This window comes from Salmo salar, chromosome 16 (genome assembly GCF_965601325.2).
Source record: "Salmo salar chromosome 16, fSalSal1, whole genome shotgun sequence".
Taxonomy (NCBI): domain Eukaryota; kingdom Metazoa; phylum Chordata; class Actinopteri; order Salmoniformes; family Salmonidae; genus Salmo; species Salmo salar.
Window position 1 is genome coordinate 88,806,191 of NC_138306.1, and position 15,409 is coordinate 88,821,599.

At 42.5% G+C, this 15,409-nt stretch overlaps 1 protein-coding gene across 6 annotated transcripts; it reads left to right on the forward strand.

Annotated features, from left to right (window-relative positions):
- Nucleotides 1–2,400: 2,400 nt before the first annotated feature.
- LOC106594442 (LIM and senescent cell antigen-like-containing domain protein 1) lies at nucleotides 2,401–14,264 on the forward strand. 6 transcript variants are annotated; one of them, XR_006759877.2, is made up of 12 exons: nucleotides 2,401–2,605; nucleotides 3,826–3,985; nucleotides 4,228–4,294; nucleotides 4,927–5,047; nucleotides 6,412–6,561; nucleotides 7,472–7,622; nucleotides 7,913–8,005; nucleotides 10,538–10,630; nucleotides 10,965–11,013; nucleotides 11,094–11,169; nucleotides 11,469–11,671; nucleotides 12,752–14,264. XR_006759877.2 is itself a non-coding variant. In XM_045698415.2 (11 exons), exons 1-11 carry the CDS (start codon nucleotides 2,577–2,579, stop codon nucleotides 12,864–12,866), a joined length of 1,104 nt encoding a protein of 367 aa, XP_045554371.1. In that variant the 5' UTR covers nucleotides 2,404–2,576; the 3' UTR covers nucleotides 12,867–14,264. The 6 variants fall into 6 exon arrangements, 3 of the variants coding, with proteins under 3 accessions (XP_045554374.1, XP_045554371.1, XP_045554372.1); XR_006759879.2 differs by lacking the exon at nucleotides 10,538–10,630; XR_006759878.2 differs by lacking the exon at nucleotides 7,913–8,005 and having other exon boundaries at nucleotides 2,404–2,605.
- Nucleotides 14,265–15,409: the final 1,145 nt, after the last annotated feature.

Genomic DNA, 15,409 nt, shown 5'->3' on the forward strand with positions numbered 1-15,409 from the left:
AAAGAACTGAGTAAAGGGTCTGAATACATAAGTAAATGTGATATTTCCGTTTTTTTATTTTAATACATTTGCAAAAATGTCTAAAAACCTGTTTTACTTTGTCATTAAGGGTTATTGTGTGTAGATTGATAAGGAAAAAAAATACAATTTCATCCATTTTGGAATATAACGTAACAAAATGTGGAAATGTCAAGGGGTCTGAATACTTTCCGAATCCACTGTGTCTCAACTGTCCAGTTGCAGAAACTACAGAACAAATACTCCTCCACTTGCATGGTCTCAGATCTGTTTGTGGTCTTGCCACATTGCTCATTGTCAAGCCAATGAGTGACAAGGAGTTGGCATGATATCACAAACAGACTGGCACTCCAGCTACTCATCCACTACTATACATATGAAAATCAAAGGTTGATACCAAAAAGTGCAATAACCTCTTTAGGAAAAAGTTTAAATCTCGCCAGTTCCTACATGTAGGTTAGAAAACATAATTTAGATTGCAAGGGCGGGATTGAAACTTCTCTGGCTACAGTAAATGCCAGTTTAGTATTCACTGGTGTATTCATGATACAACTCCTCCCTCTGCCGGATATTCACTGCAAGTTCAGGCCTCCATGTTGATTTACCATGACACCTTGCAGTTAAAGCGATGGGCCAATCACGGAGAGGTTGCTGGTTAGAATCCCAGCTCCGACTAGGTGAAAACTCTGTCAATGTGCCCCTGAGCAAGGAATTTAATCCTAACTGATCTTGTAAGTCGCCCTGGATAAGAGCGGCTGCTAAATTAATAAAAAAATACTAAACATTTACCTGTTGCACAACGTTCGGCGCAGGTGTTGGTAACTGGTTCTCCATACACCTGAGCCGAACGTTGTGCAACAGGTAATTCATATGTTTACCGAAGTAGTTAGATGGTTTGTCATTAAATGTATTAGATAGACATGCTTCTAATATCCGTACATTATTGACCGGTGACTGACAATTGAAGTACGTCAGCTAAAACGAGGTGACGTCAGACCGTCTATTTAAATAGGCAATAGAAATAAATCCTGTTTATCATGTTCATTGATTGGGTTAAGACGAACCGTCACTCCAAAACTAGCGGACCTACAATTCTATACATTTTGCTTTCAATTGTTAGATTTTTGATTTAAACATTCTTTATTTCACCCGTCCTCGAAAATATGTTTACATTCTCAACTTTTTTTTTTCATCTTCACGATTTATTTTATTTTGAATTCAATACATATGGCGTGAAATTGACCCCATAAAAGCGTTCCACAGGGGTGCTGGCCCATGTCGACTCCAATGCTTCCCACAGTTGTGTCAAGTTGGCTGGATGTCCTTTGTGGTGGACCATTCTTGATACACACAGGAAACGGTCCGAGTGTGTTGCAGGTCTTGAAACAAACCAGTGCGCCTGGCACCTACTAGCATACCCCGTTCAAAGGCACTTAAATATTTTGTCTTGCCCATTCACCCTCTGAATGGCACACATACACAATCCATGTCTCAAGATTTTAAAATCCTGCATTAACCAATTTCTTCCCCTTAATCTACACAGATTGATGTGGATTTAACACGTGACATCAATAAAGGATCATGGCTTTCACCTAGTTTCACCTCTTCAGTCTGTCAGCGTTTCCCAAACTCGGTCCTCGGGACCCCAGGGATTACACGTTTTGGTTTTTGCCCTAACGCTACACAGCTGATTCAAATGATCAAAACTTGATGACTAGTTGATTATTTTAATCAGCTGTGTAGTGTTAGGGCAAACCCCCCAAAGTGCCCCCTTGGGGTCTCGAGGACTGAGTTTGGGAAACGCTGGTCTATATCATGGAAAGAACAGTACTTAAGTAAACAGCTAATGGGGATCCTAACGAAATACCAAAATTCCAAATACTACCTTTTGCATGGTCAAACTTCTGTGACAAGCGTTTTGCAGCATCTGCAATGACATCTGCAAATCTGTGTACACAACCAATAAACGTTGATTTGACTCATTCAGACATGTCTATCCAGTCATTGCAGAGGTGTGATGCATATTCAAATTATTAGAACAGCTAGTTTGGGGTCTAGAACAGGGGTGGGAATTTGTCTCAAGGGCCACATCAGAATTTCAAAATTCAGAAAAGCTGCAGTTATTTGAAAATGTAAAGGTCCATTATAATTTCTACTTACTCTCTATCTAGTTTTAGACGTTCACGAGTGGCCTGGAGTGTTTTTTTTTTTTTTTTTACCCCAAAAAATAATTCCCCCCAAAGCGTTAATATTTTTATTCAAACCTCCCGCCGGCCAGGGGGGTGTATGTCGTCCACCCCTGGTTCAGAAGAACTTTAGGGACGCTGCAGTCAGCGCAACAGGAGTGCTATCAATATAATAGCCGTCAGAGGGCGCTATTTCGTCCCTTTTCTTTTGAAAACGCCAGCTACCAAAGAAAGGGTGGCTCCACCAAGATTCTAGAGGAAAAAAATTGCTAGTTGGCTAGGTGTCGCCGCTCGGATCAATCCATTACTCGTCCTATTTGAAGACCCCGGGGAAAAGTCGATACGTTTCTGAAACGGTGGTGTTGATAGGTGATGCTGGGAGTAGTAGAAATGACGGGCAGGTAAGAGCTTGGATCCAAGTAAGAACACTCGAATTTCACAGGTTACAATGCTAATAGCTAGCCGGGCAGCTAATGTTAGCTAATTTGTTTGGTGCAGTACTGTATGTGATAAAGTGTAACACCGCTAGTGATTATTTTTTTTAATGATGGGCGTGGGAATCGGCTTGAAACATTAAATAACTTTTAAATAAAGTTAACTAGTTAGCTCGCTAACCTGACCGCTACAGTAGGCTAGTGACGTCAAGTGAGTGGACGTGTGTGTTGTGAACTTGCTAACGTTAGCTACTTCAAACTCTGTTTTTCTCTCTAGCTTGGTAACGTTAGCCTCTTAGTTGGTTAGTTTCTATAACACTTTTAGGTCGAAACATTCTATTTTCAAATTGAAACAAGTTTGATTATTTGGATCATTACACACGGTGTATTTGTAGACCATGTTGTCATTTTTTTGGCACTTGATTTGGGGTGTAGGAATTAGCCAATGAGTGTTGAGGCGACACAGTACGTGTGATCAATGAAGTGATAAACCAACACTGAATACCATCAGACAGCTATGATCTATCATGTCTGTCTGACTGCTCTCAGATGACCAAATTAGGAGACAGACCCTGAGTAACGTGTGTGTCTCCATGGTGACAGCAGTGCTCTGTGAGTAATATGATTTGAGTAAGGGACTGTCTGATGGACAAGGCCCCGCCCCTAAAACCAAGCTTGTCTTTGTGTCCCAAATGGCTCCATATTACCAATGTAGTGCACTACCTTTAACCAGCCATAGGGCTGTGGTTAAAATTAGTCCTCTATATAGGGAATAGAGTGCCATTTGGGATGTACACCCACTCTGTAAAACACTGATCTGTAGTAGAGAGAAAAATATATTGACCTTTGCCAGTGTTGTTTCTGTAGACACTCAAGGCAGATTTCCAACAGCCCAGCAGTTCTCTGTTGGAATAACTTTCACTTTGGATTTCTTTCACATTGTTGGCCTATTCAAGCCCCCTCCAGGAGAATCTGCTGCTGTGTGGTAGCCAGAGTGCCAGTCTCTTGTCGTTATTGTGCCAACACCTTGCCAATGACTGCAGTCAGTTGAGTTGGCAAGACCACAAACAGATTTGGGCTAACTTAATGGATTGCAGTGTCAAAAAAGTGATCAACAGAACAGCAGCAAATAATTCTGGAGTTGTCGTCTGTTCTGATCTTCATACTTTCTTTTTTTGTCACCATAGCAACATGGCGAACGCCCTGGCTAACGCGTCCTGCGAGCGCTGTAAGAGCGGCTTCGCCCCGGCAGAGAAGATCGTCAACAGCAACGGGGAGCTGTACCACGAGGGCTGCTTCGTCTGTGCACAGTGCTTCCAGCAGTTCCCTGAGGGGCTCTTCTATGAGGTAGACTAACACAGGGCATAAATGTAGGGTTGCAAAATTCCTGTCATTTTCCCCCAAGTTCCCAGGTTTTCCAAAAATGATGGTTGGAGGATTGTGGATTTCTGGTTTATTCCCTCCAGGATTTCTGGAAAACTGTGGAATTTGAGGAAAGTTGCCACTATTCAAATGTCAAACTGTTTAATGTTTGGGTTTATTGTGTGAGTGAAGCACCCTTGTTAAATGTCATAGTTTTCTCCTGACAGTTTGAAGGCAGGAAATACTGTGAACATGACTTCCAGATGCTCTTCGCTCCCTGCTGCCACCAGTGTGGTGAGTACGTACACACACACACACACAGACACACACCAAATCTCTGTGTAAATCCCCTGTGTGTGTGTGTGTTCTCATGTTGTATGGGTGGGTGGGTGTTCTCATGTTGTATGGGTGGGTGGGTGTTCTCATGTTGTATTGGTGGGTGGGTGGGTGGGTGTTCTCATGTTGTATTGGTGGGTGGGTGGGTGGGTGTTCTCATGTTGTATTGCTGGGTGGGTGGGTGGGTGTTCTCATGTTGTATTGCTGGGTGGGTGGGTGGGTGTTCTCATGTTGTATTGGTGGGTGGGTGTTCTCATGTTGTATTGGTGGGTGGGTGGGTGGGTGTTCTCATGTTGTATTGCTGGGTGGGTGGGTGGGTGTTCTCATGTTGTATTGGTGGGTGGGTGTTCTCATGTTGTATTGCTGGGTGGGTGGGTGGGTGTTCTCATGTTGTATTGCTGGGTGGGTGGGTGGGTGTTCTCATGTTGTGTGGGTGGGTGGGTGTTCTCATGTTGTGTGGGTGGGTGGGTGTTCTCATGTTGTGTGGGTGGGTGGGTGTTCTCATGTTGTATGGGTGGGTGGGTGGGTGTTCTCATGTTGTGTGGGTGGGTGGGTGTTCTCATGTTGTATTGGTGGGTCGGTGTTCTCAGGGGAGTTCATCATTGGCCGTGTGATCAAGGCCATGAACAACAGCTGGCATCCTGATTGTTTCTGCTGTGATATCTGCCAGGCTGTGCTCGCTGACGTCGGCTTCGTCAAGAACGCTGGCAGGTGAGTCCCCAACCAATCACACTGCACATTATACAGGGGCAGAGGAGTCCCCAACCAATCACACTGCACATTATACAGGGGCAGGGGAGTCCCCAACCAGTCACACTGCACATTATGCAGGGGAGTCCCCAGCCAATCACACTGCACATTATACAATGGTAGATTAATATTTAACCAATCACAAATAAACACTCACATAAGTATGTTTGTATAATACAGTGCTGTGATAAACTATTTGCCCTTTTTCTGATTTTCTCAGTTTGTTGATATTTGTAAACTCAGGTTCCCTGTATCTAATATCAGGTTCCCTTTATCTAATATCAGGTTCCCTTTATCTAATATCAGGTTCCCTTTATCTAATATCAGGTTCCCTTTATCTAATATCAGGTTCCCTTTATCTAATATCAGGTTCTTTATCTAATATCAGGTTCCCTTTATCTAATATCAGGTTCCCTTTATCTAATATCAGGTTCCCTTTATCTAATATCAGGTTCCCTTTATCTAATATCAGGTTCCCTTTATCTAATATCAGGTTCCCTTTATCTAATATCAGGTTCCCTTTATCTAATATCAGGTTCCCTCTGATCTAATATCAGGTTCCCTTTATCTAATATCAGGTTCCCTTTATCTAATATCAGGTTCCCTTTATCTAATATCAGGTTCCCTTTATCTAATATCAGGTTCCCTTTATCTAATATCAGGTTCCCTTTATCTAATATCAGGTTCCCTTTATCTAATATCAGGTTCCCTTTATCTAATATCAGGTTCCTTTATCTAATATCAGGTTCTTTATCTAATATCAGGTTCCCTTTATCTAATATCAGGTTCCCTTTATCTAATATCAGGTTCCCTTTATCTAATATCAGGTTCTTTATCTAATATCAGGTTCTTTATCTAATATCAGGTTCCCTTTATCTAATATCAGGTTCCCTTTATCTAATATCAGGTTCCCTTTATCTAATATCAGGTTCCCTTTATCTAATATCAGGTTCTTTATCTAATATCAGGTTCCCTTTATCTAATATCAGGTTCCCTTTATCTAATATCAGGTTCCCTTTATCTAATATCAGGTTCCCTTTATCTAATATCAGGTTCCCTTTATCTAATATCAGGTTCCCTTTATCTAATATCAGGTTCCCTTTATCTAATATCAGGTTCCCTTTATCTAATATCAGGTTTTGGTTGAAGATCTAATATTCACTATCAACAATGTGCAAGAGAACATCAGAAAGGAGGCAAATACTTTTCCAGCACTGTAAATAAAGCGTAGGAGAAACTTCTACTGTGTCCACCCTTTCCCTGCTTTGTTTGGCCCAGTGAGACATGTTGGATGTACATACCCATCCTGCTTTGTCCCTGCCTAGGCACCTATGTCGGCCTTGCCATAACCGTGAGAAGGCTAGAGGTCTGGGGAAGTACATCTGTCAGAAATGCCATGCCATCATCGAGGATAGCCCCCTCATCTTTAAGAACGACCCCTACCACCCAGACCACTTCAACTGCAACAACTGTGGGTCAGTACGCTTCACAGCGTCCTCCTGATATCTGACATAATGTGTTCCTGATTCCATTATGTGTTTCAGTCAGTATCTGGAATAATGAAAGCAAGTGTTTAAGATGTTACCATTTACCCTGCTTCAAAAGCACTGTTTGTGTGTGTTTTGTGTAATATAATGGTGTATAATGTTTGTCCCTCCCCTCTCCCTGTAGTAAGGAGCTGTAGTAATATTTGTTCCTCCTTTCTCCCTGTAGTAAGGAGCTGTAGTAATATTTGTCCCTCCCCTCTCCCTGTAGTAAGGAGCTGTAGTAATATTTGTCCCTCCCCTCTCCCTGTAGTAAGGAGCTGTAGTAATATTTGTCCCTCCCCTCTCCCTGTAGTAAGGAGCTGTAGTAATATTTGTCCCTCCCCTCTCCCTGTAGTAAGGAGCTGTAGTAATATTTGTCCCTCCCCTCTCCCTGTAGTAAGGAGCTGTAGTAATATTTGTTCCTCCTTTCTCCCTGTAGTAAGGAGCTGTAGTAATATTTGTTCCTCCTTTCTCCCTGTAGTAAGGAGCTGTAGTAATATTTGTTCCTCCTTTCTCCCTGTAGTAAGGAGCTGTAGTAATATTTGTTCCTCCTTTCTCCCTGTAGTAAGGAGCTGTAGTAATATTTGTTCCTCCTTTCTCCCTGTAGTAAGGAGCTGTAGTAATATTTGTCCCTCCCCTCTCCCTGTAGTAAGGAGCTGTAGTAATATTTGTTCCTCCTTTCTCCCTGTAGTAAGGATCTGTAGTAATATTTGTCCCTCCCCTCTCCCTGTAGTAAGGAGCTGTAGTAATATTTGTCCCTCCCCTCTCCCTGTAGTAAGGAGCTGTGGTAATATTTGTCCCTCCCCTCTCCCTGTAGTAAGGAGCTGTAGTAATATTTGTCCCTCCCCTCTCCCTGTAGTAAGGAGCTGACAGCCGATGCCAGGGAGCTGAAGGGAGAGCTGTACTGTCTGCCCTGCCATGATAAGATGGGGGTGCCGATCTGTGGCGCCTGCAGGAGGCCCATCGAGGGACGCGTGGTCAACGCCATGGGAAAGCAGTGGCACGTCGAGGTGTGTGGTCGGAAATGACATGATGGGCTTTAGTGGTATTTTAGACAGATTTGGACTCCAATGTAATGGTTTGGTCAGATGTTTGTTGAGTAAGCTTTTACAAAGAAATGATGTTACATTTTTATAATTTCCTTCATGTTCAGAGAGTAACTCTATCTACTCTCCATCCTGTGACACCTTTCTTTTCCTTCCAACACATTCCTTCATACTTTATTTTTCTCTACATCCTCATCTTTGTGGCTTCTTTTATCCCTCCCTTCTCCTCTTCCTCCCCCCTCCTCCTTTCCCAGCACTTTGTGTGTAGTGTATGTGAGCGATCGTTCCAGGGCCATCCCTACTATGAATGTAAGGGCTATGCCTACTGCGAGTGGCACTTTAACATGGTGAGAAGGGGGTTACGTCCCAAATGGCAGTAGTCCCTATGTAGTGCACTACTTTTAACCAGAGCCCATAGTGTTCTGGTCAGAGTTAGGGCCCTATGTAGGGAATAGGGTGCCATTTGGGACACATCCAAGGAGAAAGGAGGGCTTTCTCCTCCCACACATAGAAACTGCACTGCAGGAAACAACATTGCATAGCTAGCTACACAACTACACTCTTCAGCCACATACACCCGTCATATGTCAATAGAAACAAGAGGCATACCATTACCACATTCACAGATAAGTTCTTCTTACCCAGAAATACATGGGTGTGGGTGCCTAAACACATGCACATTGTTGCACTTTAATCTCTCACAATTTTACAGTGCTGATGAATACACTACAAGTAGTCTACAGTGCCTGGCCTGCCTGCAGTTGACATTCTCTCCACTAGAAGCCATTGTTACGCTGCCTGTCCTGAATGACTTGGTGTGTGTGATGCATCTTTCTGACCAAGCCCCGTTGAGTTACTATGGCCAGTTGTATTCATAAAGCTCTCAGAGTAGTAGGGCTGATGTAGGGTTAGTTTAGTCTTTAAAGGTCCCAAACAGTCATTCTGATTCCCATGTAAAATAGCATTTTGAGTGACTAAAATATCACCCATAATATTTGTTTTGGATAGAAATGCTCAATGTGAGGGAAAAGTACTTTATCTCTAACTACCAGGAAGTTTGAAAAGACGGGCTGAGTGGGGAGCTTATACTTGTGAGCTGGCCTTGACTGACAGCTCTTTGAAACCCCCATGTCAAACAACTTGGATGCAGTGTTGCAATAAAATCCTCTTAAGCAAATGTGGTGATACACAACGCAACTCAAACATTGAAATTGCATCAATATCAATTTTTTATTTTTTTATTTTTAATATCTCTCCCATTTGTCATGTCTTTTATGATGCGGTTCACAGCAGCACTGACGGATGTGTTGACATGACGACGGCGTCTGAGTTTCTAACAACCCTTGTTCCATGCTGACTGAAGACCTAGCTAGCCCGTAACTAGCTAACACCAGACTCAGATGAAGACCTAGCTAGCACCAGACTCGGATGAAGACCTAGCTAGCACCAGACTCGGATGAAGACCTAGCTAGCACCAGACTCGGATGAAGACCTAGCTAGCACCAGACTCGGATGAAGACCTAGCTAGCACCAGACTCGGATGAAGACCTAGCTAGCACCAGACTCGGATGAAGACCTAGCTAGCACCAGACTCGGATGAAGACCTAGCTAGCACCAGACTCGGATGAAGACCTAGCTAGCACCAGACTCGGATGAAGACCTAGATAGCCAGTAACTAGCTAGCACCAGACACGGATGAAGACCTAGCTAGCACCAGACTCGGATGAAGACCTAGCTAGCACCAGACTCGGATGAAGACCTAGCTAGCACCAGACTCGGATGAAGACCTAGCTAGCACCAGACTCGGATGAAGACCTAGCTAGCACCAGACTCGGATGAAGACCTAGCTAGCACCAGACTCGGATGAAGACCTAGCTAGCACCAGACTCGGATGAAGACCTAGCTAGCACCAGACTCGGATGAAGACCTAGCTAGCCAGTAACTAGCTAGCACCAGACTCGGATGAAGACCTAGCTAGCCAGTAACTAGCTAGCACCAGACTCGGATGAAGACCTAGCTAGCCAGTAACTAGCTAGCACCAGACACAGATAAAAGGGCACACGAGTGTCTTTACCATAGATGAATAGTGTAAACTTTTAATTATATTTGATGACACCCTACAGTCAAATTTTGGCACCAGTAGAGTGGCTGTATAAACCACGCCCCTCCACAAACACGCCTTCTCCAATGTTGGTTACAAAGCGGTACTTATTTAAATTAGGTAAGAGAATATCATGTTACCATTGGTGTATTAAAATGAGTTAGGGTGATGTCACCCTAACCCTTTAACGATGAATCCAAGTGTTTGACATGGGGGAGGGGACCAGTAGCTTTATCAATGTAGGAGCAACAGTACTTTTTTCATACTTTGACCTGGTTTCATTCAAATATCATCCAGTTTCATGAAAAACATTGATATGTTTTTTGACTGTTCATGACCTTTAAGATCATAATGAATAACATATGTACAGGTAGATCACCTGATCCTAGATCAGCACTCCTACACTGATACGCTTTGTGAATACATGCCCTGATGGCAGCTGACTAGAGTTAGCAAAGTTAGCTAACTTAACTGCTTGTGCCTGTGAGTAGAGTTAGCAATATGCTAATGCCTATGTAGTGGTGTCTGCCTGTGACAAGAGTTAGCTATTAGCCATGCTAACTTGGGGTGCTACTTCCCTGTAACTACAGTTAGCCATGCTAACATGTGATGTTGCCTGGTACTACAGTTAGCCATGCTAACGTGATGTTGCCTGGTACTACAGTTAGCCATGCTAACATGTGATGTTGCCTGGTACTACAGTTAGCCATGCTAACATGTGATGTTGCCTGGTACTACAGTTAGCCATGCTAACATGTGATGTTGCCTGTGTTTGCAGCATTTTGTGTGTGCTAAGTGTGAGAAGCCGTTCCTTGGACACCGCCACTATGAGAGGAAGGGTCTGGCCTACTGTGAGACCCACTACAACCAGGTAATAAAGCTATGATCTGACTGTGAGACCCACTACAACCAGGTAATAAAGCTATGATCTGACTGTGAGACCGACTACAACCAGGTAATAAAGCTATGATCTGACTGTGAGACCCACTACAACCAGGTAAATGGTACCCTATTCCCTATGTAATGCACTATGTTTGACAGGTCCCATGGGGCTCATGTCCACAAACGTTCATGGGATAGGGTTGCTGAGTAACACAGTTATTGCATGTTGTTCTGGCTGGTACTGACTGAAATGTAAAGTTTGATAATGGTTAAATCAAGTAGTGAATGAAATGCTCATCTCTGCCTCTGTCTCAACCCTCTAGCTCTTTGGTGATGTGTGCTACCACTGCAACAGAGTGATTGAAGGAGATGGTAAGCATCAACTGTTTTCATTTGAATGAATTGTTTTGGAATGATCTAAAGCCATAATGGACTTTCTGTTCCTCCTGTAGTGGTGTCAGCCCTGAACAAAGCATGGTGTGTGAACTGTTTCTCCTGCGCCACCTGCAACACCAAGCTCACCCTCAAGTATGTTATTATTACATTATTATATATCAGTGGTATTATACTGGGCTCTTTCCTAACCCTTTGGCTCTTCCTGTCTGTCGTTGTCCTGCCTTCCTCTCAATCTGTTTGCGTCCCAAATGACACCCTATTCCCTATAAAGTACTGTGTTTTCTCTAACCTTCCTCCTATTGGACACAATCTGTTTTTCCTCTTATTTCTCTAGTCTTCTCACTTCTCCACCCTGTGCTGTTTCCTCTTCTCTCTCTCCCTCTCCTCTGTTTTCTCTTCTCTCTCCCCCTCCCCTCCCTGTGGTGTAACAGAGACAAGTTTGTAGAGGTAGATCTGAAGCCTATATGTAAGCACTGTTACGAGCGGATGCCTGAGGAGCTGAAACGCAGACTGGCCCGACGCGAGAGGGACGCCTCAAAAGACCGCAAAAAGAAACCTGTTATCTGTCTGTAGATTTCTCCAGTCATCTTCCTTTCATCTTCACTATCCTCCTCTCGCTCATTTTCATCCATTGGTTAGTAATTCCACTTCCTGTCATCTTCACTATCCTCTTCTCATTTCCATCCATGGGTTAGTAATTCCACTTCCTGTCATCTTCACTATCCTCCTCTCATTTCCATCCATGGGTTAGTAATTCCACTTCCTGTCATCTTCACTATCCTCCTCTCATTTCCATCCATGGGTTAGTAATTCCACTTCCTGTCATCTTCACTATCCTCCTCTCATTTCCATCCATGGGTTAGTAATTCCACTTCCTGTCTTCTTCACTATCCTCCTCTCATTTCCATCCATGGGTTAGTAATTCCACTTCCTGTCTTCTTCACTATCCTCCTCTCATTTCCATCCATGGGTTAGTAATTCCACTTCCTGTCTTCTTCACTATCCTCCTCTCATTTCCATCCATGGATTAGTAATTCCACTTCCTGTCTTCTTCACTATCCTCCTCTCATTTCCATCCATGGGTTAGTAATTCCACTTCCTGTCTTCTTCACTATCCTCCTCTCATTTCCATCCATGGGTTAGTAATTCCACTTCCTGTCATCTTCACTATCCTCCTCTCATTTCCATCCATGGGTTAGTAATTCCACTTCCAAGTCACTCTCCATTTAGCTTTTCCTCTTATTGTCTTTCCTTTTGTTGTTTTGTCCTCCAGTTTGCTTGATGTGTTCTGTTCTGTCATTGATCTGTCATGTTATTCTGTTATGTGACAATGGTTGTGTCCCAAATGACAACCTGTGGGCCCTGGTCCAACGTAGTGCACTATAAAGGGAATAGGGTGCCATTTGGGACGCACACGTTGTGATCAAAGGTGTAATGTGTAATCTTCCACATTCATATGTTATGGAGGTCATTTCCCTTAGAAATAACATATTTAGTGTTGTTCCACTTCAGTACACCTGACTGTATTTCTGTCCTGTCATGCTAGTTGTGTGATCATAGTGCAACTTGCTAAGGATAGAAACCTGCATGTGCTGCTGTTCATGAGAATACAAAACATTTTAAAATAATTATTTGTAAAGCACATTTCATACACAATGGAGCTCAAAATGCATTACAAAATACTGACTGTGTCTCTCCTGTCCTCTGTTGACAGGAACAAGTTTGTGGAGTTTGACATGAAGCCTGTGTGTAAGAAATGTTATGAGAAGTTTCCTCTGGAGCTGAAGAAGAGACTGAAGAAACTGGCTGAAACCGTCGGACGCAAGTAGACCTCCGAGTACCAAGGGGGCGACACTCAACAAAATTCTAGTAACTTTTCCAAAATTCCAGAAACTCTGGAAAATTCCCTGAATTTCCGGATGTCCTGCTTATTCCCTATTGATTCTGGGGATCTTCCATTTCGGGGTTTCTAGAAACCTGTGATTTTAAGAAAGTTACTGGAGGTTTGCAGCCCTACGAGCAATGCTGAAACCTAATATTAACCTTAAGTGCCCAAATTAGTCAAATGAATCGTATAAATGTGTCAGATTAGACTCAAAATACTGTCTGTTACAGTACTTTAGTCTTTGACGTCCTCAGGTACTCAGTATAACGTGTTAATCTATTCTCAATTTTTAATTGATTATTTTTGTGCAAGTGGCTTTTGCATGTGGAGCTGTTTTCCAGATGTCCAGAGTCTCTTATTCAAACAATATAGAACCTCATTCTGCCTGACAATGACCTATTAAAGCATGGAGAGGGAAAAACGATACATTTACATACTGTTAAAAAAGAATACATATAACTGTCTGATCTAGTTTGGCCACGAGTGGACCTCATGACATCTAACTAAATACTTGCACACTGTCTTAAAGCGATGAGAAGGTGCTTGTAGGACTCTTAAAATAGCTTTTGCCTTGTGCCTTGGGTATGAATATACACTGAGTATACAAAATATTTCCATGACATAGACTGATCAGGTGAAAGCTATGATCCCTTATTGACGTCTCTTCAATCAGTAGATGACAGATTTAAAGGATTTTTAACTCAATACTTCGATGGTGTTCCTCATGTCTGGTAAGCTCAGTGTATATTTTATACTGCATTATATACTGTAAGTTTGTCAGATAATATGCATGTGGTTGCCCAATATACTGGCATGTGATCCAGACTTACTACATCTGCCTTAATCAGAGAATATTCCTCACTTCTGTGTAAGAATGAGAATTCTAGCCGTGTATCAGAACGTGGAGCCCATGAGTCTGGTATATCGTGTATGAGTCTGGTATATCATGTGAGTCTAGTATATCACGTATCCTAACATTTGCTTGTAATAAAATAAAATGTCATGGGTTTGTTTGAATATAACCGTTTCAGAGGAGGAGAGCTGAAAGGAGATGGACACGTCTTAGCACAGTCTCCATTTTGTTCCATCACTGTGTTGCTGACATGTATAAACAAGTTAGGGGAGTGTTTCATGGAGCACAATCGCTTAAGTTGAATTAGCTAGATGGGTATGATAAATATATGTATGTAAAGGTCTTAAACATACTAATAGTTGGGTTAGATGAACACTTTGATAAAGGAGCCATTTTTGCATAAATAGAAATAATGGGACATGCTTTATGAATTTGTTGACTAAAATCTGGTTTAAAAAGACAATTTAATAAACATGTAGTTGTTTCAGACTTTGTCTATGAATAAACAAAAGTTGTTATGTAGTAAAAAAAAGAAATGGTGAAAACTGATCATCACTTGCAGTTTCCCACAGAAAACTGCAGAGGGAAGCAGTACCACCCAGTCAAACATCAGACTACATTGAGTGTACGAAAAGTTAAGGACACCTGCTCTTTCTATGACATAGACTGACTAGGTGAAAGCTATGATCCCCTATTGATGTCACTTGTTAAATTGTCAACAAATCAATGTAGATGAAGGGGAGGAGACATGTTGAAGGATTTTTAAGCCATGAGATAATTGAGGCATGGATTGTGCATGTGTACCATTCAGAGGGTGAATGGGCAAGACAAAGATTTAAGTGCCTTTGAACGGGGTATGCTAGTAGGTGCCAGGTGCGTCAAGAACTGCAACGCTGCTGGGTTTTTCACTCAACAGTCTCCTGTGTGTATCAAGAACAGTCCACCACCCAAAGGACATCAGGCCAACTTGACACAACTGTGGGAAGCATTGGAGTCAATATGGGTCAGCATCCCTGTGGAACGCTTTTGGCACCTTGTAGAGTTCATAGCTGACACATTGAGGCTGTTCTGAGGGCAAAAGGGGAGGAGCAAGTCAATATTAGGAAGGCGATCTTAATGTTTTGTCCACTCAGTGTATATTGTTACGTGAGAAGCCTCACAGAGGGCATTCAACACTATGGTCAAATCCATGGTCATCTCAATATCTTTACAGTAGAAGCTAACAAAACACACCAAAACTGACCAGGTCCACACTGATCAGTAGAGTAAAGAGGCTAACATTCTATAACACTCCTTTTCCTCTACACAGTTCTCTCACAGTGAGAAATAGATAGCAATATTTCTGATTTTTTTTACCCTTTCACTTACTTAGCTAGTGAATGGAGCTAGCTAGTTTAGCCTACTCTAACACCTGGCTACTCTAACACCCTGTAGCTCAGTTGGTAGAGCATGGTGTTTGCAACGCCAGGGTTGTGGGTTCGATTCCCACGGGGGGCCAGCACAGAAAAAAAAAAAAAAAAAATGTATGAAATGTATGCATTCACTACTGTAAGTCGCTCTGGATAAGAGCGTCTGCTAAAATGTAAGTAACAAACGGATGCTATGTTAGCTAGCTGGCTATGGCTATCCAACAC

Excerpts from the sequence above, each read along its gene's own strand:
- LOC106594442 (XM_045698415.2), top strand. The coding sequence starts at position 2,577 with ATGCTGGGAGTAGTAGAAATGACGGGCAG. Across the intron at positions 6,562-7,471 it reads TTCAACTGCAACAACTGTGG|TAAGGAGCTGACAGCCGATG; the intron begins GTCAGTACGCTT and ends CTCTCCCTGTAG. Across the intron at positions 7,623-7,912 it reads GAAAGCAGTGGCACGTCGAG|CACTTTGTGTGTAGTGTATG; the intron begins GTGTGTGGTCGG and ends CTCCTTTCCCAG.